Source organism: Poecile atricapillus, chromosome Z (genome assembly GCF_030490865.1).
Source record: "Poecile atricapillus isolate bPoeAtr1 chromosome Z, bPoeAtr1.hap1, whole genome shotgun sequence".
NCBI classification, from domain to species: domain Eukaryota; kingdom Metazoa; phylum Chordata; class Aves; order Passeriformes; family Paridae; genus Poecile; species Poecile atricapillus.
Genome location: NC_081289.1, coordinates 112,119,863 through 112,145,499, shown reverse-complemented (window position 1 = coordinate 112,145,499; position 25,637 = coordinate 112,119,863). Strand labels below are relative to the sequence as shown.

At 36.3% G+C, this 25,637-nt stretch overlaps 1 protein-coding gene across 2 annotated transcripts in view; it reads left to right on the top strand.

The window, feature by feature from the left end:
* The window catches only part of DENND4C (DENN domain containing 4C), a 71,980-nt gene that overhangs the window by 38,762 nt on the left and 7,581 nt on the right, over positions 1-25,637 (top strand). For both annotated transcript variants that reach the window (XM_058865398.1, XM_058865397.1), the window contains 19 exons: positions 1,616-1,834; positions 2,816-2,961; positions 4,087-4,122; positions 4,352-4,482; positions 5,307-5,439; positions 5,897-6,103; positions 6,771-6,899; positions 7,642-7,786; positions 8,120-8,266; positions 10,454-10,579; positions 11,465-11,605; positions 12,896-14,043; positions 15,652-15,832; positions 17,453-17,562; positions 19,226-19,401; positions 20,417-20,599; positions 22,022-22,211; positions 23,174-23,419; positions 24,755-24,872. In XM_058865398.1, coding sequence (XP_058721381.1) covers positions 1,616-1,834; positions 2,816-2,961; positions 4,087-4,122; positions 4,352-4,482; positions 5,307-5,439; positions 5,897-6,103; positions 6,771-6,899; positions 7,642-7,786; positions 8,120-8,266; positions 10,454-10,579; positions 11,465-11,605; positions 12,896-14,043; positions 15,652-15,832; positions 17,453-17,562; positions 19,226-19,401; positions 20,417-20,599; positions 22,022-22,211; positions 23,174-23,419; positions 24,755-24,872 — 3,912 coding nt within the window. The remainder of the gene's footprint in view (positions 1-1,615; positions 1,835-2,815; positions 2,962-4,086; positions 4,123-4,351; positions 4,483-5,306; positions 5,440-5,896; positions 6,104-6,770; positions 6,900-7,641; positions 7,787-8,119; positions 8,267-10,453; positions 10,580-11,464; positions 11,606-12,895; positions 14,044-15,651; positions 15,833-17,452; positions 17,563-19,225; positions 19,402-20,416; positions 20,600-22,021; positions 22,212-23,173; positions 23,420-24,754; positions 24,873-25,637) is intronic.

Sequence of the window (25,637 nt, the reverse complement as noted above, 5' to 3'; positions counted from 1 at the left end):
TGTTTTTATTATTATAACTGATATTTTTGTTATAAGTGTGGAACTGTCATTTTCAGCAGTACCTCCTGCTGTTTTTTTAAGAATGCAAGAGTAAACTCTAAATGTCACTTACTTGTTTCCACCATTTGGTGCACTAAAATGTTAGGGTTCATGTTAGAAAAGAACTTTTAGATGTGTATTCTTCAGAACGGGAAAAACATGGTGTAACAAATGAGTGGTTTAGGTCACTTAAAGACAGTAGCAAAGGTACCAGCAAAAGCAGGTTTCATATAAATTTGCAAAAGCACAGCAATGTTCAGTAGCAAGATTCACTCTATTACTGACTACATGGGTGAAGCGCAAAAGGAAAATCAGATTAGAATCAAGGTAGAAGCGAAGGGATAAAGGTATGAAGAACTAGGGGAGACCCTTCTGTAGAGACAGGAGTTTCATAGAGGACCCACTTGCTTTCTAAATTCCTAATGGAGTCTAGGTGCGACTGAATCCAAACTTAGTCTTAGGCTAGGGGGCCGAGTCCAAACTCAGCCACAGGTTTGTCTAAAGCATATAGCAGCACTTAGTCATTGACTGATATAACATTTACAAAGCAATTTAGTAAGATTTACTGTAAGCACCAGGGTAACTTCATTAGAGATCATACTGTATTTGCCATTGGGTGTTCAAATCCATTCATAAAGACCCAAAGAATTCTATGCAAAGGTGTATATACCTGTTAAAAATTCACCTTGAGTTTAGTGAGATACTCCCATCCCTTGACAACACTTAAGGGGTGACAGGTTGAGCTTTGAGGATTGGGTGGTGCTGGGGGTAGTCCAGAACCTGTCAGCAGGTTTCAGCAATGGTCCTCAGAGTATGGAAAACTGGAGAGCTGGTGGGCTGTGAGAAGTCCCACTGAGAATGAGGTGCTGCTGCAGTCATAGCTGCCCAGGAGAGCTCAGAGGGCCTGGCTTGGGACTAATCGCCCTAGTGTCCCAAAATGGCCATCTTCAGTCATCTGTCAGTCTTCATCCTGTAGATTGAAAACTACTGGAATTTTCCTCAAAAGTCCAGTTTAGTATTAGTAATAGTATTATTATTAATAATATTGTTATTAATAACAATAACAATAATAATAGTTTTCTGTTCAATAATAATTCAGGTAAATAGTGTTCCAAGGCTATCCATTAGGTAAGAGCTGTTCTTTAGGCAGCAGCAGTTCCTGAGAACAGCCAATATTTCTGATAAGCTGAAGGGGACCTTAACTGCTCAGGAGCCATTAATCAAGGCCAAGGCCTAAAGAGAAAGCCTGAGGAGAACTGGAGATTGACTTTATTGTAGCCCAAAAGGAGGCAGGGTGTGGAAAAAACTACCACACATGGTGCTTTGTGTTTGTGTTGGTTTATTGTTGAAATGCTATATTCAGTTGAGTAGAAAGTAACATTGGCTGAGCTGACATCCTTGTTGCTACATGAGCTGGAAAAATACACTTTTGAGGTAACTTGCCTTTTGTTGGAAGGCAATTGGAAAATAATTGCAGGATTTCTAATGCTTATCCCTTATGAACATGGGCAAATAGAAGAAGAATTTGAATGCACTGAATTTTTATTAAAGGATTGTATGTGTTGCTCATTGCTAGTTCACAGGAGAACTCAAGAAGGCTCTGCAGTGGAAATGACTCCAATAGAGGCAGATTTCTCCTGGCAGAAGAAGATGATAGAACTTGAGATGGAGATCCAGGAAGCATTTCTCCGTTTCATGGCATCTATTTTGAAGGGTTACAGAACATTCCTCAAACCAATCACACAGGCACCTTCAAATAAAGCAACTGCTGCCGATTCCTTGTTTGATCATCAAGGTGAGGATGCAGCAAACAAGCTGCTGATAGCCTTGGCAGTGTTACAACTTTAGAGTTGAAGAGCTGCATAACTTTAAAAGGTCAAAGTTCCCTTCAGTTGTACAGTTTTTGGCCGTATTTAAAATCGCAATTCTCTAAAGTTAAGCTATTCAAAGTTGATTGGAACACATATACCTACACTTAGAACCACAGGTTTGCACTAGCTCAAGTGTTAGAAAAAGCTTTTTTTTGGTAGGATGAGGTCCTCTCATTATGGCATATTCTGCAAGGGCATCTCTTGGGAATGAAAAAATATTTCTCAATTTGTATGATGCAAAAGTAATAAGGAGTGAAGTATTGGTCTTGATAGAAATGGTAGAGAATGGGGCAGAAATCAGAAATATGGCAATGCAATAAACAGTCACCAAATGTCACTTCCCTCATCACTGCTAACTATTCAAATCTGTTCATGAGTTAGACAATACATAAAATGTCACAGGGGTTTTGTCTGTGGTGGTGTTTTGGATTTTATTCCTTCTTTTGGGGTTGTTGATTTTTTTTTTTTAATTACTGGATTAGAGATTTGAGAAGAGATTTTTCAGTAATCATTTTGAGAATTTTCAATTTTATCAGGCCCATCACCTTTTAGAAAAACATAATTTTTGTTTTAGTATTGTTTTAGCTGTTGGATGCTTTTTGCAAGGTCATCTTCTTTTTCTTGCACAAAGAGTTAACCAACAGAGTGAGAAGGGATTACATGGGTGTGATTGATTGCCAAGGATGTTAAAAAAATAGCTATTAAAAATGCTGTTATTTTAATCTTCCAAATGCAAGTAGTAGATATAAGTAGTTGTTGTTATTGATAAAGCGAATACTTTGTGTATTGGGATCTTAAGTAATTTCTATTGATGATGTGATTTATGTTTATTAACATATTTCATGTGTTAGTTTCTTATGGATCTGTGAACTGATATTTAGTTGTGTGTTCCGTTTTATAACCAGGATTTTTAAAAAGCAGAGACCGTGCCTATACAAAGTTCTACACGCATCTCACCAAAACACAGATATTCAGCCGCTTTATTGAAGAGTGCAGTTTTGTGAGTGACAAGGATACTGGCTTGGCATTTTTTGATGACTGCATAGAAAAGGTGAAAAATATACTACTAAATAATATTCTTCTATTCACTTTGTGTTACTGTCCTGTCCTTTAGTTGAAAAGGTGCATAACTTCTGCAGGAATTACTCAAAAGGATTGGAATTCTTGGTGTTTATTGCTGAGTAATTTTCCTTTCTTCATCTTCTTGCATGGTCGTAATTTCTGTGTTGTTGGAGGAAATTTTAATTAAAGGCCTGTAGGATTTCAGTCTATAAGATAATGTGAAAATTGCCAGTAGCTAACACTTTAGAAAAATACCATCCATTAAATGTTAAAGTCGTCCCCATAATGTGGAATTGCTACTGGTGGTAATCTGCCATGACCAAAAACAGTGTCGTAGTTTTTCCCACAATTTCAACTTTAAACACGCCTAGTGCTTCAGATGCTTCAGATGTGGCCAGGACTGGTTTATGTGGATAAGTTCCCCTTTCTTTACATGCATGTTACAGAAGATGATTGGTATTTTTTTGTTTGTCTGTTTGTTTGTTTGTTTTGTTTTTAATGAAGTCACATCAGTATGGTTCTGATCTAGATAGGTTATGAAGTTTATAGCTTCATCTTTAAAATTCCAAGTTCACAATATTAAAGGTAGGAGCTAGAGAATTGCATTTATTTTTTAAGGCATATGTATATGGTTCTTTCTGGGCAGAACCTTCACTTTAATACATTCTTATAGACTGAGTCTTTGATTCAGTATTTATTCTAATCAGATTAACATTTGTGAATGGACAAAAGTTAATTTGCATTTTCTTTTCTCTGCCAAGTGTGGATGCATCTAAGAGAATACTTATTTTAATAATTTGTTATGCATGTTGTCATATTTGAAATAGCTGCAAAACAGAAGTTTCTCTCCACTAAACAAAATGCAAGCACTTTCCCTTTGATAGATTAAGGATTTTGTATTTAGTAGATAACGTCAGCAGATTGAAAGCATACTGATTACTGAATTCTTCACTGAAGTATTTGAAAAAGAGCTTAATTGCTCCTACAGTAATATTGAAATTTGCTGTTTCTTCTTTAATATTTCAGAAAGTGACACAGCTTTAATAGAATTATTTAGGATTTTGGTTTTGAGTTGAGAAGAAACTCTTAATTTTTTTTTTTTTTCTTTTCCCAGCTCTTTCCAGATAAGGGAACAGAAAAAGGAGAGAAGGTACTTTGCCCTTGAAAATGTTTCGGAATATCTGATCATGAAATAAAAATGGAAAGACAAGGCTGTGGACTTGATATTTGAGTAATTAAAAGAAGTATAATTTATATATACCCAATCAAATACAGTGTATATTAGATATATTTTTACATATTCTAACATAATCGATGATGCAAAGGACATTTTGTTACAAAGCTAAACTCTGTACTTAGGGTACAAACTCTGTTTTCAGGTCGATGTAGATTCTGTCGAAGACGCACGCTTGATTGAGCTTGATGAGTCACAAAAAAGTGAACACACAGTGTTTATAATGCCACCAGAACCACCTGCTGATGATGGACAGGACCGAGTGCCAAAATACAGGTTAGACAGTCACATAGAGTGAAACTAGAGTGCTTATGATGTTTAGCAGGGCAGATGTTCCATGCTAGTGCAAGACTTGCCTTAATACAGTGTTCAGAAGAACTCTTTGAAAGATATGAGCTGCCCAGATTCTGGTAAGTTTCTGAGCCTCTAGAAGTCAGCATTTCGGGGATGTGTATATGTGAGGGCATGTGGATTATGAGATTAATTTTTCAAAAATTTCTTGCAAGCTATAGTAAAACTTCTCTGCATGTATTCCGTGTCCTTCTTCCTGTTTGAGCATTTGTGTGTATTTTGTAGCAAGTGCAGCTTTGTTCCATGTTGGCAATGATGAAGGGTGGGCTGTGAGTCAGTACTACTGACTACCAGACAAAGAACCAAAAGAACAAAACATGCACTCCACTTTTCAGATTTCTTGCATTCAGTCTTTTTCAGCCTGAAAGCTTTTTCTTTGTGCAGGAAGTGTGGAGTTTCAGACATTCTGGGTACGATTTGTTTCTTCCTGTCTCTCTTGGAGATCATGAAGGTTGTGTTTTTTGCTGTTGTCCTTGTTAATCATCGTCTGTGCTCCCCGGACCTTCATGACATGGTTAGCAGTCTGGTTCTTATTACCATTGTCTTTGGAGGTTTCACGTCCGAGGCATCTTCTTGTAGTATCTTTGTGAATAAGGCTAAAAGGATCTTGCTGTTTTCTCTTTTCTTCTGGTTCTTTATTCTCCTCTTTGTCATTTTTTTCCATACCAGTTGTTTTTGTACGGCTTTCCTGCCATGAGCAGGTATGTGAATAACTTATATTTTCTGTTTTTTTTAAATCATCTAAATAGCTATAAAAACTTCCCGCGACTAGATTTCAAGCTCTTTGACAGGCCACAGGAGCTCAAGCTCTCCTTCAGCAGACACACTGCTGGAAGCAGCATTTCAAATAGTCCAGCACTCATGGCAAAGAGGACAAAACAGGTCAGATGAATCTCACTGTAATCACTGTGTGATCACTGAAAGATACAAATTTTTTAGTAAAACTGCCACTGCCTGTTTATACTATAACTTAATGCTGTTAGAGGTTTGGTCTCTGTAACCATTCAGAATGAACAGTTGCAAATAAAAGAAACAGAAGAGATTAAAAAATTATCATCTGAGATAACAGTTTATTGTCAAATGGATTTTTAAGCTTTAGATTGTAATATAAAATCAAATTTAAATTAATGCTTGTTGTGGGGAAGAAAAGATTGATCCTGATGCTAGTTTTTATTTGCGGAGTCTTAATAAGAGAATTGTAAAAAGGGATCTTCAGCTGAATGTGTGTCTATTATTATAGACACAGACTTGCTCTTAAGAAACCAGTATCTGAGTTACGTTTTTAGATTCAAGATGTTATATCTTTTGTCTGCTTTTGTGTTTTGTTTTACTTTCACAGGAGATAAAAACAGCCCATAAATTAGCCAAGAAGTATTATGTAAGCCCCTCCCAGTGGGCTAAGTGTCTCTTCAGTCATAGTTACAGCCTATGGTTTATTTGTCTGCCAGCCTATGTCAGAGTTGCACATCCCAAGGTCAAAGCACTACAACAGGCATATGATGTTCTGATTAAAATGAGGAAAACCGATGTGGAACCGCTAGATGAGGCAAGTGCAAATCAAAAAAAGTTGCTGTGACTGTGAAATAGAAGACTTCAAATGCAGTGTGTTTTGCTGACAGCACCAGCATACTTATGGTTAGACCTGTGTTAAAGCTACCTTTCAATCATCTCAAGTCAGTTTAACTGCAGGAACTGGATATTAATTCCCTTTTTTATTCCAAACATAGTGTCTGCTGGTGTAAGTACTCCATCTCAGTGTTGCTAGTCTTCTCACAGATGACTTCCAGAAGGAAGTTCTTGAATATCCATAGTTTTTATTGCACTTTAATTAATGCTTTGCAGCCTTACTGCACTGAAGGGATGAGGGGTTTGTATGCAGCGTACTATTCTTTCATGCAGAATCCACAGGCACACAGCAGCAGGTTATCCTGCTTTTCATGTGGGCATCTTACCTCTTTCATTTCTCAAATAGAAGAGCTGAGGGGGAAAAAAAAAATCAGCATGCCCAACAGTGTGATTGCTGATGTTATTTCAGGTCCTGTGACTTGCTGTTTAATTTTTGCTCCCTCTTCTGGCTGTAGCATGTCATGGACTAACTAGTTGTTCTCACAGTTTTCCCTCTTACATGTGTAAAAGTTGGAAATCAGAAAAGAGCTTAAGATACTTCAGAATTCTTGTCCTTAGTGCATTTCTGCATTTCTGTATCTTGTCAGGTCTGTTACAGAGTAGTAATGCAGCTCTGTGGACTGTGGGGTCAGCCTGTTCAGGCTGTGAGAGTCCTTTTTGAAATGAAAAATGCTGGAATACAGCCAAATGCCATCACCTATGGTTATTACAATAAGGTAAGGGCCCAGTGTCTTTTGCAGTTGTCACTCCCAGTGTCTGGTAGCATGTTTTTAAGGTTTTTTCTTGCAGCTCTTGGCTTGGATTTGCTGATTCTGTTGGTCAAGCAATCCTTTTGGACATGCTTGCAGAATGACTGAATCTACACTAGATGGTTTTACACTGTTAAAATTTACATTCCCAGGTAAAATTTTTGTCTAACCAAAAATTCTCTTGAAATATGGATTTACACTGTTTCCATTTGCAAATTTTGGAACCATATAGTGCTGCCATGTCAAATAAATCTATGAGAAGGTGTGTTCTTTAAGATAGCAAGATCCAAGATGGATGAAGGCTGGTATTAGGCTAGTTGAGGTAGCTTCCCCCTCTTTCCTTGCTTCCAAATTCCTGTAATATCCTGATGAAACTTCATGGTAAACTATATAAAGGAAGAAGAAAGGAGACACTACTATGGTCTTCTATTGCTATCAAAATATATAGATAAGAAAAAATCCACCTTGTTTAAATAAAGAAATTTTGATTGGCTTGCCTGGTTTTGTCTGGTTTTACTCAGCAATTGTGTACTGAGCTGTGGAATAAAAAGGAAGAGCTCATAAAAATTCAAGTATTTCTTCTACTTCACATGGTTGACAGTAAATGATTTTTTTTTACTGGGGGGGAAAGGAAGCTTCTCACTGTACTGTGTTTTCTAGTGTAACTTCCTTCCTGTTTTTGTTATTGCAAAAATATCTCTTTCTGCAGGCGGTTTTAGAGTCTTCTTGGCCTAGCAGTAACCGCAGTGGCATATTCCTGTGGACAAAGGTACGAAACGTAGTTCATGGCACAGCACAGTTTAGGCAGTGCTTAAAGAAATCAACGCAGAGCCCACCAGTGCCTGTGATACCAGGTAATAAGTTAGTTGAAATAGATTTATTTCTGGTGAACAAGAGCATGACATGCTTTGTGAGGGATTGCAGCTAAAATTGTGGCTTTTGAAAGTGGAAAATATGTCCTTAAATGTATAAAAATTGGTATTTGCCAACTTGATGTTTGTAACAGAATTAGAATGCCTTTTGTATACTGAAGAATTAATTATCTTTGTTTCTGTTGACAGAATTTCATACTCTTATTTTATATGTGCAAGCCAAAGTATTTACTGTTGTCTGAAGAGGTTGGATTTGTTTAAAAACCTGAACAATTAAGTCCTCTCTTACTAACCAGCTGTCATTCATGTCTTTAGCTCTGCGGAGTCCCACGGGTGGAAGTGATGGGGACATGGTGAGCCATGGTAGCGTGGATAGTTCTAATGATGCTAACAGTGGGGAGCACACCCTCTTCGTCAGTGACTTAGTCAGGCTTGATTCCGTTGATAATCACTCTAGCACAGGTACTAGATTCTGCTGGGTTTACTACTAACAGTTCCCCAAAAGGCTAAATTTTCTACTCTCCTGTTGATTTCCCCTTCATGACTACTACTTTCCCTTCTTGAGGCTGTAGAGAATGTGGAGTTAACTTGTGTAGAAAAAGAAGTACACTATTGTTGAACATTTCTCCTTTAGTGCATGTCATGCTTCAGAATGTACTGTAGCAGAAATACTGCTATATTAAAATAAATGTTTTGCTGTGGTCTCATGTACCCTACTTTTTGTGTTAACCTTCAGAAAAGGTATGAAACCTCTGACATATGAGGTTGCTTAATTTTTGCATGTTGTCATTTATTCACAGAAGTGGTAGTCTATGTCAGTAAAATCTTTCCTTGAAAGGAAAGAAGTGATATTTGGTGAGGTGATTAGAAGGTAACACTTAAAAATGTTTTTCCTTGTTAATATCCCAGAAAGGTCTAATTAGCATTCAGGGAATTAGTATGTTATGTTAGGTTATGGTAAACTATGCTTTTAAAAGCCATATTCAAGTGTCTTAATAGTCGTGGCTAAACTTTGAAATAAATACAGAAATTGTCTGAACCTTGTCATACAGGCTTTAGGAGACACTGTGGGAATGGAAAGGCAGGTGATAAGCTGGAAAAATACTCCGTGTTAAACATAGTGTGCACTCGTCTCGACCAACTGAAGTAAAAAGAGTGCACAGGAAGTTAATAATTTGAGATGGCAAGACAAAATGCATGGTTCTTCTTACCTGCTTTAGTACTGATCACATCCTACCTGTGCAGTCTCAACTAAACTTCCTTTCTGTGTGTACTTCAAAACTTAATGTACAAAATGATTCTTGCACACTCTTTGTGTTTTTAATACCTTGAGCTCTTCTGTAAAGAGAACTTTGAGTCTGATTCCTGTGCTTCATCTGATATGTCTGCCTAGATAACTGAACTTCCCTTCTCTCTGCTCTTTGTTGGTCTGCTTTTTGCTCTTTGCTGTCTCTTGGGTGCCGCATTTGTCCTTGGCTATCACGGTGTGGGGTGCAGACTTACGGTGTGAAGCCTTGGATGCACGTGTGCATTATTTCTACCCTTGAATGTTACTCCTGCAGGTAATTCACCCATTTATTGATGGGGTATTGGCACTTCTGCTCAAGGCTGGGATACTAACATTATTAAAAATCTGAGAGAAAAATAAGCACCGAAGAATTTCAGAACTTAATTTTCTATATAAAAAGTTTTTAATATAGTAGCCAAATGTATTAATTGATGGCCGCTGAAATTTTTAATTCCTTTCAACATAGTAGTTATTTGTTGGTAAAATAAACAGCAGTGATATGTATGGTAGATGAATTGTATCTGTCACCTAAGTTTTATGGAGCTTCCTAGCACCTTTCACATTCAAAAACTTACTTTGATCTTTTTTGTTACAGTAATGAGTTCTCATAGGTACTCCGAAATATATAAACAATCCTGTTTAACATGTTGCTGAGAAATATGTCTATATAGTATTTTTGTCTTTTAGTACATGTAGCAGCACTTCAGGTAAAAATAACAGAGAAAAGAGTTGGATTTTTTCATATGACAGACTTTTTTGATTACTGTAAACTTGTGCTTTTTTGGTGAGTTACAGCTGGCAAGTTTAACTGGTATAGAAGAGGAAAAGACTTCTAAAACAATGTTTATAGTTTAACTTTATTTTCTATTACAATTTATACTTTGGCATACAGTGCAAAGATACAGCACAGTTTATAGTACAGGTTTTTTCCAGGGCTGTATTCACTGTTAGAATTGCTCAGTTATCAAGCTGTGCTTGTCTAAATTTCTTTTGTTAATGCATTTGAGAATTTAGCTTACCTAGCAGTTAAATATTTCATGCCAATGTGATAGGAAAGGAATGAGAGCAGATACAGTGCATTAAAAATGGTTAGTCACCATAGTGTTTCTAGGGGAATAACCCATATTTAATATAATTAATATAATTAGAAAAGGAAATTTGGATTGATATAGCCAAATTATCTGTGGTGTTATCACCACCGAGTAGATCTTTCCACAAACTAGACATTTTGGACTTTATGAACTTTTTTGGAGAGACAACATGTGAAACAAATAAATTTCAGATCCTTTATTTTCTTATTGAAAACCAAATTTAGGAAGAAAAAACGAGTTTGAAGCATGTGTTTGTATTTTTTCTAACAGGTGGTCAGTCAGACCAGGGTTACAGACCCAAGGATGAGCTTTTGAGAGATTGTGTGGATAGTCTTCCTATAACTGAAACACAAGTAGAGAAAGATATTTCTTCTAACATTGAAGACTTAATAGAAGGTTAAGTATGCGTGTTTATGTTGGTGAAGGCTTTTGGTAATAAATGTGTTTCTTGTGTTAGATTACCACAGATACCCAGTGTATTGAATTGATAATGTTCAAAGGCTCAGAATACAACCGATTTCATATAGTTATTTTACTTCTGTGCCCTAAATTACAGCAGTGGAATGTTTATAGGCGGAAATAGCCTTTTATTAGATTAACTTAATATAGATGGAAAAATTGGACAAATGTTGGGGTACACAGTAATTTACATTCCATTGCTCTCATTTATCTGAATTATTTCATTCATTTATCTGAATATATTTCATTTATTTGAATTATTGACAATTTTTTAGCTGTACCCGTTGACCTAATAAAAGGCACTACTTTTATTTATAAACTCTTCCCAGCTATAGAGAGCCTCTTGGTCAACTCCTGTCTTCTGTTCAAATTTTGCCATTAGTTTTTCTGTATTTTGCTGTTTTCATTACTGAATTTGTTTCATATCTGGGTTATGAGAACCTTTATGTGAGTCAGAGCTTTTAAAGCTCTCATTAAACAAACAGACCTGCATGAAAATCTGTGAACTACCGTTCTTATTCTGCTTTGGTTAGTTGAAAAAATACCTTGGGGAGAAATTGGCAAATGCTATGACCCTGTGAAGAGCTAAGCACTCTCTGCATAATGCTGGCAGCTGTAACCTTTCTGGGTATTGCTTCCAGTAAATGCTCAGTACCTAGTAGGACTGATCCTTTAGTTTGTTACTAAATTAGGGGACAGTGGGAGCTTATATTTTACATATCAGTGCAAATAATTACTAAGTTAAATATTAACTTTATATATAGATACATAGATATATAGATATATATGTATCTACTAATGTTCACATTTTCTTTCTCACAGAGATTTCTACAGAAAAATCTTACGAAAAGCAACAGCTGAATATAGAAATTCTGAGCCCAGCTGATCCACCTGCTTGTGGTAGCAGTATTGTGAAAGTTCCATCAGGCATTTTTGATAGCAATGGAAGGAAGAGCAGTGATGGTGAGTCATTGGGTGACACAGAGCTTGCTAAAGTCCTGATCTTGTGCTGTAATGTTTTGCAACCTGTTTTGTGTTAGGAAAAGAAATAAAACTTCTGTTCAAGGTGCAAATGTCTCGCACAATGTTTGCTTTCCACCATTACCCTGTGCAGGTGGTATAGAAGGTACCTCTGGATTCTAAGGTTGAAAATCACTGTTCTGTAGATTGAAATCAGTATTTTTCCTACTCTGCACTGAGAGTGTTTCAGTAATATACTAGGAAACAAAGAGAAATTGTGTCTCTGCTCTTCATTTTGTCATCTAAACCTTGCTGATCTTGGACAAGTCTCTGTTCCTGCTGCTTATATTCCCAGTCTCTAATGCAGGAATATGTCTTTGTGCTATACAAAATTTATTTACTTATCTCAAGATTTGTGATAAGGAGGGTTTATGGATATATGAAAGCCAGATCTTGGGGATCAGGGTTTTTTTCTGCCTTTATGTCTGTCCTTTACTAAGACAAGGTAGTCCAGCTTCAGCATAGCTTGATAGCAAAGAATGGAGTCTCAGGTGGGAAGCTGCCTGGAACATTTTGGCAGTTATGAGAACTGATGGCTAGCCAAGAAGGAGCGTTGGCGTGAGACTCAAACATCCTCCAGCAGGTGGATATGCTACAACAGGTCTTCTCTTGAAGTCCTAATACAGCAGAATTTCCATATTTACAGAGGTTTTAACCTAGATAACACAGCTATCGAGGTAGTAAATATTCCCAATTACCTCGAGGAAATAGGAATATTTATAAGATTAGTTTATATCTTCTGCATGCTAAACTTAATTAGCATTTTCTAAATATGCAGCTGTGTCATAAATTAAATAATGCATCTGTATTGGGCAGGCATGCATGGTAATTTTTTTCAGAACAAGAATGAACGATGGAGTTTGATGTTTAAATGTGTATATGTATATCTCTTGGGGAGAAAAGAAATCAAAACCAACCGAGCAACTTTTACTTAAAATTGTAGTTTCCTATAGTTCATGGATATAATACTTACTCTCTGGGTGTTGGCACAGGGAAAGGATGTAGAAGCAATAAACAGCTTTGACTCCAAGCAGTAGGTTGCTTTTAATCTGCAAAAGTGAAATAACGTGTTCATGGTAGCGTAACTTCTAGTGTAACTTCTTAGTGGGTGTCTTGCGACTGTGGTACTCCCAGTCTCTATGTGAGGAGATTAAGGAGATTTCACATTGTTTCAGGAAATAAACATTTTTGGTGACTATAGATACCATATTAATAATGCATTTTTTCCTTTAGAAACTGTTTCTAGCCCAATGTTCATAACTCAGGATTCAATCGAAGATACAGTCTTTGGTAATATTTCTCCTAAGAAAACAAGTGAAAAAAGACAGAAGAGGCAAAAACTGTTTGCTGAGAGAAGCTGCAGTTTCAGCAGTGAAAGCAGAGCTGGAATGCTGCTGAAAAAAGGCAGCTTGGACTTGCATTCAAAAGAAATAGCAATAATGATGGGAGCAGATGCCAAGATCCTAACAGCAGCTTTATCTGGGGCAAAAACTTCACCCTCTCATATGAGTAAATCTCACAGCTTTGAAAATATCACTGACCAGCAGGTTTCTGACCTAAGTGGCACTTGGAGTGCTGTGACTGAGAGCGATTGGGACCTAGAACATAGGTCTTCACCAGTGCTGGAAGAGCCTGGGGAAGGACAGGAGCATCTTGAGAATGGAAGAGATGGAAACATGACCACAGCGGAAGACATGAATCTTGAACAGTCAGCTGAGTCTAAAATCCAGATACCAGAATCCAAAGATGCAACTGCTAAAAGAAATAGCTTTTATGGAGTGGTTAAGCCTATTGAAAGGGAAGATGTTGCAGTAGGCTTGGACCCTCTGTCTTTGCTAGCTACTGACAGCACACAACCAGGTTATCCAGAACCTGAGGAAAAGTTAATGTCACCAGTTGCAGCACGTAATCTGGCAGATGAAATAGAGAGCTATATGAATTTGAAGACCCCATTGGGTAGTAAGTTTCCCAGCATGGAACTGCACAAGCTGGATAAGGAAGCAGAAGCTTCTAGTATACTTGGTCACTCCCAAGAAAGGAGGTCAAGCCTGCCTTTGGATCCCATCCTGCCGTCCTCCAAGCATTACGAAAATCGAAGAAGTCCTTCTGTCTCCAGATCCAAAACATTCACTGGACGATCAAAGCAACAAACTCATCCACAAATTCAAAAGGAGCGGTCTTCGTCTTTGACAGGACTGGGTCGTTCTTCTCCACATGGCTCACTGGGAACTGTCGTAACAACTTTATCCAATCTGAAGTTAGACAATATACTGTCTGGACCAAAAATGGATGTTTTGAAATCAGGCATGAAGCAAGCTGCCAATGTGGCCAGTAAGATGTGGGGAGTTGTAACATCAGCATATAGTTACTCAGATGATGAAGTAAGTGTTTTTCAGTATGTGGGGAAAAATTTGGGGACACAAAGTTAGAGGGCTAATTTCTATGTCCAGAAGATTGCTTCTCTAGATAGTGTTTTTATTAAGTATTGACTTTCATTAGCTAGTAAAAATTACACTTTATCTATGGTGTTTTTCTTTGCCATTAAAAAAAACTTTTCAGACCAAAGCAAATTAGATAGTCTCAATGCAGTAAGTTTTAGTGTTTTGTTCTCAACATTTCTCCCATTTGTTTATTAATCTTTTTGTTTATATGTAAAGAAACTGAACCAAGAAACCCTGGTAAGTAAAAATTTATGTCACCTTAAATGATGCCATACTGCCCTGTCTTACTTTAGAAAACTATGTTGTGAAAATAAATTACAAAGGAAGTCAGGTTGGTGAGGGTCAAAGTTGAAAGTTACAAGATGCAGCCTTATAAGGCTGTAATAAGTAAAATAGGCTTATAAGGCTGTAAAAGTAATAAGGTATAACCTGAGATTTAGTAAATTTACTTATCAGGCATTTGGAAACTAAATGTTAGGGCACTTCTGAGACTTAACAGAGCATTTTTCAGAGTAAAGCATTTCACACAATAATTACAAGAATGAAAGAGGATGAAGGGGATGAATATTGTAACTTCCTCTTTTCTTGTTATGTCTTGTTATTGTGCTTTCAAACATGGTTTTCTCAGTTAGAAAGGCCTCTCCTTGATCCAGTTAATCCCTCAGTCTGGTGTTTGGTTTTACGGATCTTTTTTGTCTTGTCTTAGTCTATTAAAAAGCTTCTTGTTGCCTTTCTCAAATTCTCCTTTCTTTTCCCAGGCTTCATAAAAGGTAGAGAAGGGAAAGATAGTTTTGACTTTATTTCTGTGTGAAACAAATTTAACTGATGCTGCTAATGGGGTCTCTTATACTAAATAAGTAAATATAAATAAATTCTTATTATTTTAACCAGATGTTGCCTGTGACAATGAAATCTTGCTGCCTTGCTTTCTTTCTTGAGATTTTTTTTCCTATGATCTGTGTTTTCTTCTGTGCCTATTAGATTGACCTATTGCCTAAAATTTTGTTTAATGGCATATAATTCCAAGGATGTGACTTATTTCACTTTTCTTCAAGCATCCTTACATTCTCTCCTATTTTATTTATTTAACTTACCTTTTTTTTAATATTCAAATTATTGTACTTTGTGGCATCTTGTGTTTTGCTGACCGGGTTATTGCTGCATCATTTCAGCTGGTATGTTTCCTTCCTGTCTTTAATTCTGAAAATAAGACTAACTTGAACCATTTTTCTGCTAGTTGCTTCATTTTGTGTAATGCCCAACAAATAACTGTTCTGCATAATTGTGCCTGTTTCTCTTGTAATGAGGAAATTTATCTCCCTATTGTTTTGTCACTCATTTTGTCAGTTTTTCTATATCCTCCTGCTTTGTCCAGTACCTGCACTTTCTGAGGCTACATAGATTTATCTTACATCTGATATTTTTTTTTTTACATCAGGATTTATCTTAATCTGCTAGGTTAATTATTTATTCTTTAGGATAAAGATGGAAGTCAAATAATGGATGTGGAAGTAATCAAAAATGCTACTTTTTCTTCTTGCATTAAAGGAAGAAAGCCATCTACCAGACTTTAACTTCCCTGTTGGCTTTGAAGATAATATTTTAGGAGATAATCTGTCATCAAGAACTGGAGTCTCAGGCCTACTTAAAAATGAGCTCGCACAAAGCACTACTAGTCTTGGCAGTAGCAGCAGTGGTGGTGATGTAGGAAGACAGCATTACAGTGCAGGTGAGATGATTTGGTTTTTTTTTTCCCCCGATAACTTGATTATAATATAACAAAAAGGGAAAACTGTTGTATGTGAAATCACTCAAAACAGTGGAAGATCATCAGAGCTTGCTTATTGAAATAATGAGAAATTATTTCAAGCCCTTAAGAGAATTACAAGCAAATTTTTAATTCCATTCTATACTCTTCTCTTGCAGTAGCAAGTAGTTTATGCTTCTCTCTTTGTTGAATGTATAAAAAGCTGATAAAATATTAAGGAGTTTAACCTGTGTATGTGATAGGAAGATTGCTAACTAGTTAGAGCAAGAAATACCTGCTCATTCATGTAAAGTCATAAGACACTTGAAAGTATTAATAGTAAAATACTAACACAGAAATGCTGAGCAGTTTAAGAACTGCAAATAGTTGCATAACTGACAAAGACAGATCATTTGAGGGAGGAAAGAAGCAAACCAACCAAAACCAAACCAGCAGAACAGCCTCATAGTTCCACGTGCACAAAAAACCTAAAGCAATATACACTAAAAGTTAGTTATCCTTACCGTGGAATAGGAGATGTTGGATCCATAGTTGATTTGAACTTATGTAGGTAAATAATTGACAGCTGTGAGCCTAATGCAAACTGCCCTTCCCTCCTCCCTGCCAGAAGTAAAACTGGATTAAATAAATCTAGTAATTTTCAGTTCAGATTTAATTCAGTTAGGTTTGATTCTTATTTGGAGAAAAAAGATGTGTTTCTGAACCAGCTATGAGGGTGGTTTAGGTCTCTTTGAATACAATACTGCAGTGATGCAAATATTATAAAGCTGTCGGTATCAAGAGAGGAAGAACTATCTTGCATACTGGAGATAAGGTGGCCCTCTATCACAAAATCGTGACAAGGTATCTTCCATTTCCAGTTAGGAGGGTTGTAAGAGGTAACTATAAAAGGAGGCAGCCAAAAGGGTATGTAAAATTTGTTAACAAACATAATCTTGAGCTGAAAAAAGCAGAGGAGCCTTCTTTATGATACGGGGATACTGGTGGTGATTTTTTACACAGAAAAATTTGGGCTTGTAAAAAAAAAATTTTGATAATTTTGCCTTCTAAAAGTGATTCCAACCATTTCCTTCTGGTGAATGTATTCCAACTCCCTTTCCCCTTTTCCTGGACATAACCAGAAAACCTAGAATTACCAAAGAAAGAATATTAGTTTTAGTGCAGTGTTAATCAGGGAAAATCTAAGTGCAATAATAGTAATTTTTGGTATCATACACCTCACCTGATACTGTCCTTACATTTGCTATTTACATATGGTTGTATTAGTCAAGAAATCATGACTTTTTAGAGTTGGTCAATATACATTGAGCAATCATACTGCTCTTTGCCAGTCTATTTTTTGTGTTTTTCTTTTACTAATCTGTGGTAGATTGTGTTAGAAAAATAACCTTGAAATGTTACATCACAAACATTGTATTTATCTATATTGTAATTGTAATGTCACTGAGTTACATATACTTGTATCTTTGGAGATCTTTTGGTACAATTTTCCTGCCTTGGTTGAACAGCAGGTATTTTCTTTGGGAATGGATTAATTATTCTTTGCTTGAATACAAAACTCAAATGACTCTTTTTGTACAGGTGAAGTTTCCTTCCCAAAAAGTATGAAAGTTCTAGATTCTGAGAAATCAGAGCACAGCTCTTCACATAATACTAGTTTATCCAGCATTTTCCAGAACTATGCAATGGAGGTAAGATTAATGAACTCATAGATGAAAGCTATAGTCAATAGTACTATATACATTAATTACCTGTTTAGTTGCATTGTGGTTGGCTTTTTCAAAACAATTTTTTCCTTGTTTCTACTGCAGAGATGCTTAATACTTGTAGCTTGGAGTGCAACAGCAGCTTTAAAAAAGAAGTGTCTTAAATACTTTTATGCATCTGTTACATAGAGAGAGAAAAAGATGTTGAGGGGAGGGTCCAAACTTGAAGTGAAAGAGAAGTTAGAGATGAAACAGAATCTTTTGAGGGGTTTAAATTTTATTTTCCTCATGAAAATTGTGTTGTTACTAAATGATTGTGATGAGTTGACCACAGACAGCACCAAAGCCCTCACACATTATTTGCTTAATACCCTTTAAATGCAGGACAGAATTGAAAGGGCAAAAGGAAAAAAGCTTGAGGGTTGAGATAAAGACAATCTAATACATTAATTTTGCAGAAAAAAATCAAGAGGGAAACATAACCAAAAAAAGTACAGTAATGCAGAGATTAGTCTGCACCCTGACACCTCAAGGAAGAGCTACCTTGGAAAAATACACAGTTTTATCTCTGAACTTGATGTTACACAGAGTCATTTGGTCAGCTGAGGTCAGCTGTCCTGGCTGTGTCCTCTCACAGGCTGAGTTGTGCACATAATGAAAAAGTCCATGATGATGTATGCATATGTATATCTGTGCAGCAATAACTAAAACATTGGAGTGTTATCAATTAACATGGAGCTAGTTACCAGTATGAAGCGCAAGACTATAAAGAATACTAACAAGAAAATTAACTCTATCCCAGCCAAACCAAATGAAATAATGTTTTAGTATGGTTCTCTGTTTTAGTTATTACCTGTAGATGCTTTCAGATTTCAGATACATAGAGGAGTGTGAGGAGGAAAGTGTCAGAAAAACATGGGATGAATTGACCACAATCCCCATTCACATGTGCCATTTCAGGGGAGAAGGTGGAGAAGTCAGAAATTAAAGTGAAGCCTGAGAAGAAGGGAGGGATAGAGGGAAGGTGTTTTAAAATTTGGGGGTAATTTCTTACTACCCTACTTGAACTTTTAATTGGCAGTATATTAAATAAATTTCCACTTGTCAAGTTTGTTTTGCCTGTGTCAATAATTGCTGAGTGATCCTCTTGTCCCTATCGTGACTCACAAGACTTCTGTCATATTTTTTTTTCCCCTATTCACTTGAACAGGAAGATTGCTAGGATGGCTTTGGTGAGCACCTGGCATCCAGCCAGGGTCAACACACCACACTATTATAAAGGTTTATTTTGTGTTTGATAGGTTTTGTGGGATTTCTTTCCTCTTTTGGATAAGTAGACGTGCATTTACTTATACAATTCAAAACAATTTGTATATGCCGAAGTCTTCATAGAAGCAAGCAATTGCAAATGCTAAATTGGTAGCCTTTTATGGTAATGCTGCTTCCATGTCAGAAATAATTTACTAGTATCTTCATTTCATGGGTAAATGTTAATGTGGATGAGATAATTCTGATTATGTTGAGAAAGAAGTGGTGAACTCATTTCTCCTCACTGCCCTTCTGATACCTGTTAAACTTCTGTGGGTACTAAGCCTATAAAAAAACAACTGTAAAAAACCCTGATGATATTAATACTTTGCTGTTCTAGGTCTTGATGTCAAGCTGCTCTCAATGTAGAGCTTGTGATGCTTTGGTTTATGATGAAGAAATCATGGCTGGGTGGACAGCAGATGACTCAAACTTGAACACCACCTGCCCTTTCTGTAAAAGTACCTTCCTACCTTTGCTTAATGTTGAATTTAAAGACCTTCGTGGCTCTGCAAGGTCAGTGCATTTTATAGATACTCCATTTCTGCCTCTGTAGCTGTGCATGGTTGTATCTTTTCACAAGAGGATCTTCAATATCTTTCCCCATCTAGATGTACTAGAAAGAATGATACTGCCTATTCAGTGGTTGTGATTGTAGTGAAGGAAATTATAAGTTGTGTAAACTATTGAGTTGCATTGTAAAACAGCCAAAACCCAAAGTACTGGTTGCCTTTTTTATCACTTTTTCATTTCATATTTTCTTTGTAAGCATAACTGTACAGAAGGTGTAAGTTTTCATTTGTTTTGATGTTAAAACAAAGCCTATGAACTTTAAACTTTATAAAAGTATATTAAGAGGTTTTTAAATCAGCAAAGAATTTTTCCCACACCAGATTTGCTAGCACCTTTTAGTTCCAGATGCTCCAGCTTATTGTTTCTCCAGTTTAAGCTTCTCTGCTTGCTGTTTTAACCTCTTTTAGTTGCACTGTGGAAAATGGAACTTAAAATTAAGTTCCTGTTTCCACTGTAGGGGTTATTGCTGTGAAGCAGAGGTTCCACTGGTGTTCTCTAATGCAGAAATTGAACATCTGTATTAACTGTAGAGTGTGTACTTCAGGCACTTAGCAAAGCAAGACACATTTGTGTTGTCGTGTGCTTGTAATGGTGTATGATTGTGTAGTCTATAGTGTCACATTACCAGAGCAGCTATTTTCAGTGATGTGTCACCTGTTAATACACTGTTGCTGATTTGAAACTGTGACAAACAAAGGTCACTTCTAATGATGTATGTCCAGCGTAGGATATCTTCTTTTGCAGATCAAATCTCTCTATGTGTTAATTTACTCTGCCTGTGTAAGTTGCAGGGGTGAGAGTGGGATGAAATTTATGTCCTGTAGTCAAGCTCTTTAATGTTGTGTTTCCTTTTTTTGCTACTTCTGAAAAGCAATTGTAGAAAATAATAACTTTCTTATTTTATGCTTATATCTTTATCTTTGTATTTTTCTTCCTCCCTTTCATGTTGTAACTTTAGCTTTTTCCTGAAGCAAAGTACCTCAGGAGATAGTTTACAGAGTGGCACCCTTCCATTAAACACAGATCCTCTGGAGCAGAAACTGTTGACCAGTCCAGCTGTTGCTGACTTGATCAGTTTTTCAGATCACCTGCAGTCCAGCCACACCATAGCTGAAGAAACCAGCTCCGCAGCTGAGAAGGGGTAGGTAAAACAGGATTCTTAGCTCTGTCAGAACTCACCTTTTGCATGTTTTAAGCATGGTTTTATCAGTTTGAAGTGAACTCATTCCACCAAGTGAGTAGGTTCTACAGCTGTAGAAATGAAACTTCATATCCATCTGCGATTGATCAATAGTTAAAACCTCTACTCAGTGTGGTTACAACTCAGTCACCTTTTAAACTCACACAGAAATTCAAGCATTGCTTTTCTTTTCCTTGTATATATAATTTCATAAGAAGGACAGTGCATTATGGGAAAAAATAAGTCCATTTGCTGGAACACTTTGCTTGAGAGAAAGTTCTGGGAGCACTCAATACTTGTGCTGAGCTTGTGTTCTATGACAAACAAAACCTATGTAAAACTGAAACTCTGAAAAGCAATACCACTTTTGAAACAGTTGAGGAAAAAAAGCATTAAGGGGAAGGTGTCATGTTGGATGAGGAAAGAACTGAAATAATTCTGCTATGAGCTCTGACCTTTTTGCTGGGATTGGTTACATTTTGTTGTAATTGTTTGGGTTTTTTTTAGTCCTCATTCAGTTTGAAAATGTGGAGTGTTAGTACCTGAGAGTAATGAGCTAATGCCTGTGTCAGACAACTAAAACTTAAATCAATACAATAGTAGTTAGTCTTAATACACTAAAAATTAAAGGTGGTATTGCTCACATTAACATCTTAATTTTGATGACAATGTGTTTTTAACTAAAGTAAAATTTAGGACTGAAAGTCACCTGTAAATAATCTCTTCTCTTTCTAGACTGTATGGAAGCAGACACTTTCTGTTTCACTTCGTTTTTTCTTCAGAATTGTAGTTGAAGCTGTAGTTCTATCCATTATAATTATAAGGAGCACAGAGCAAATATTCCCAGATCTGCAAATGTCTTGATTGCGTGTGTTAAATCTGACAAGCCTGAGTTCACTTAAATTAGCTTGCTGGATGGAGTTGACACAATTTTTTTATTATTATTACTTTGGTATGCAATTTTTAAATTGCTTTCTGCTATATTGTTGTTCTGTTTATGACACTTAGAATATAAAGGGAAGAGGAAGTAAAGGTGAGCATAGTCAAAAGCAGATAATCTTCATAGATTGGCGAAACTGTGGATTGCTGTTTTTTTAAGCAAGGTAAAGCTGTACAAGAGCAGTGGTTTTTGTACAGAACTGCAGCACTTTCTGATTCATATCTTAAGTTATACCTAGCTGCTTTTCTGAAGGGATGTGTGTACTGGTCTGAGAGGCATTTTGTTCTGTGTTCCCTAAACAGTAGACCTAACTGGGAAAATACAGTTTCTTATTAATAAAGAAAATTGGTTTGGAATCTTCACTTGGCAGCCTTTCTCTGCTTCCTTCCTGTTGCCCTAGAAAGGCTGAAATTTTAGCATATTTTCTTCTAAAATTCACACAGGGATTTGGCAGAAGAACAGACTACAAATCCCACAGCCATGAAGACACGTGACAATAATCCACCAAAAAGGGGAGTGTCTTTGACTCGGAGCCACAGTGTGGGAGGTCCGCTGCAAAACATTGATCTCTCCCAGAGACCATCTCATGGCATTTCAACAGTTAGTCTTCCAAATAGTTTACAGGAAGCTGTGGTAAGTCTAGAAGCTGTATATTCAGTTGAGAGAAAAATATTGAAGACAATGAACTTAATAATATTCTACTACTAGCATTCTTACCCATTTGGGGAATGGGAATGGCCAAGTGTATTTTCACCTTCTATCTACTGAAAAAAAATCTTAGTTCAGGTAATCTAAAATTGCTTTTCCAATACTTTGTGAAATGAACAATTCTACTTGATTTGAAATGTTATCTCTAACAGCATGAAGCTAGTCTTTATCTTTGTAAAACTGGAAATTCAATAGTAAAGCAACTCCAACAGCTGACTAAATGCAATAGTGCAGCACTTTGCAAGAATGAAAAATTGTTCTATTTCTGTGCATTTACTTACACTCCTACTATATATTCTGCTAGGCTTACCTGTTGAGTGGATGGGAGAAGGTAAGAGGCAGCATTGAGACTCTTACCTTTCTTGTGAAAAAAAGTGTTTCTCCTCTCTCTTAGTATGTGTTATTTTCTAGAGACTGCATTAACATGTGAAGTCATGATTCAGTTCCACACCTCATATAATTACTTACATTTCTCTTCAATTTCCATTGCTGCAGGCTTGGTACTGGCTACCAGCTTAGATAGCTTGAAATTGCACAATCAGGAACAAGTTCTAACAAATTAGCATTTTTTTTCTTGTTCACATAATAGAGAAAGCCTAGGTGATTGATCTTTAAAATTAAGAAATGCCCAACAGTCAAAACTGCTGGTGCCATTAAAGTTACTGTGTGTTCACTAGCTCCAGAGGCTTCTTCAAAGTGTCAGAAAAAACTCTGCAATGAAGGTTTCTAGGGAAAGTAATCCTGAAAAGTATTTCTGGAAGAAAAATCTTTGATTTAGTAAAAAAGCAAAAGCAAAAAACAAAAACAAAACAAAAACCCCACAGCAAACAAACAAAGAAAACCAAAAGACCAAAACAATTATTTTTCTTTGTGCATATTGTTTTTAGGATCCTTTAATAAAACAACCTAACCCTGCCCCTGTATCTGTACCCTATTTGAGCCCTTTGGTTCTGCACAAGGAGCTTGAATCACTGTTGGAGAATGAGGGAGAGCAAGTAATTCATACATCCAAATTCATCAATCAACACCCCATAATCTTCTGGAACCTAGTCTGGTATTTCCAACGGTTGGATCTGCCCAGCAACTTACCTGGACTCATTCTAACATCTGAACACTGCAATGAGGGAGTGCAGGTAAATGGCTGCCTCGCGTAAGATCGGCAGGTTTTACAGTGCGTTAGGTCGGAGAGCTTGGTTCAGAACAACTGGGTAAGTAATTCCTGAATAGCTGAGTTCTTGGAAATTCTTTCTAATACAAGTAGATAGGTTTGTTTCCCACAAGGATTCTTGAAGGGAGATGTGTGAAAACAGTCTTCAAATTCTAGTCAAGATGGTCTCTTTTAAAAAGCCAGAGAGTAAGATTCACCGAAGAAACTACATATATTTGTGAAGAACTCAAAAATTGTAATATATTGCAATACACACAGAGTGAGTTATACACTTGAGTTTATAATCTTTAAAGTTACTGGACATTATTTTTTGTTTTCTTTCAAGAATAGGTTTTTCTATTCTAACTCCACTGAGTTTCATTAGTAGATGACTAGAACAAAAGAATGTAGATCTATCTTGTGAGTATTTTGCCATTCTAATTTAAAGGAGTAGATTGAAACCGATATAATTTTTATGTATAGGTACAAACTGAAATTAAATATGTATTTGTACCTGATGCATGCCAAAAAAGTAGTGTTTTCCTATCTACTTCTACACACTTCAACTTTAAAATTTTTCCCCTCAATTTTCAAAAATACACACACCTAGAACTGAGAAAAATTTTCCAAGAAATGTAGTTGAAGACAATACTAATGAAATCTTAAAGTATCCCGTAAAACCACAATGCATTAACAGGAAAACACCAAGATGGGACATACTATCATGTAATTATTATTTAAATAGGTATGTTAAGTGGTAAGTTTTTCTTGCCTTAATACAATTCTTATTGTATTAGTGATTACAGAGGCACTTAATTTTATAAAATAATTACATAAGTTTTGTCTTGACTAACATATATTTTTAATGGAAATAAAGAGTTCATATTTGAAGATTCATATAAAGATTCTTTCTGCTCTTTGGGAAGGTCAGCATGTAGACATGCATACCAAAATGTTCGTCAGGTCAGAAAATATTGCAATATGGTATGATTAGTAGTACAGATCAAGTATGATGTCTGGTGCACGAACGATATTTCCAGATATATACTGATAAATGCTTTCTTGAGACGCCTGTAGAAAATGAAATGGTCTTCATACATTAGGATAAACTAAAAAAGGTAATGAAATGTTGCAGTACTTGTGACTGCTGTGGTTGAGTGCAGTTTACTGTAGAAGATAACATCTGCTCCTGTTTGTTAGATTCAAGTTAAATAAAGTTAATCTTCTCTGTTTGCAAAAATAGTAAAAGAGCAGGATTTTAAAATAATGTTACACTGTAGTGATGTTTTTAAAATGCATTCCCTTTCCTCATGTGTTTTAGCTTCCTTTGACATCCCTTGCTCAAGATAGCAAGCTAGTATACATCCATCTTCTATGGGACAATATCAACCTCCACCAAGAGCCAGGGGAGCCCCTATATATATCTTGGAGAAATCTCAGTAAGTAAAACAAATAGAGGGAAAAGAGACTAAGGAAAGAAACCATTGGTTTATTGTGGCCAAAATGTACACAGCACATCAGTTTGCAGTATTTTTTAGCATGTGAAGCATCTGCAATCCCTTAGGTACTTCACATAGTCTGGGTATCAGATGAGCAGTGAAACTGAATTTGATCTGCTCATCACATGTCATACACTTACAGGATGGGAGGAATTGCTGATTGCTCAAGATGTGGTCCTAAATAAGCCTCACTTGATTTGAATGTTTCGCTGCATTACTTGGTAATTGCTATGCAGGCATGTACAAGAAGGCTGTATTACAAAAAAGTATCTTTTATTTCTGTAAATTAATGAAACATCACCAGTCCCTTTAATAGATAGGTACATTTGGCACCCTTCTTGACTGTCAAAAAGTAAGAAAGAAAGCCTTGTATAGCATAAAAACAGGCAGACTGGTTATAAGAGCTTAAGGATTTCCTTACTTCTGATCATCAAAAACACTTTGTTGACCTAAACCTTCTAAATCCATATTTTAACTTTTAAAAACTATGCTGAAAACTATGTTGTGTGCTAATTTTGGTTCTAAGGAATTAAAAGGAAAATGAAAAATGTCCTAAAAATAGAGACTGATCAGAAAATTACAGTCAAGAGCACAGAACAAGATGTGTTATTTCCCTCAGATTCTACAGATTGATGTAACCATTATAGATGAAAAACATCCCCAAATCATCTAGTCATGAATGAAGATGCATATATATATATATAT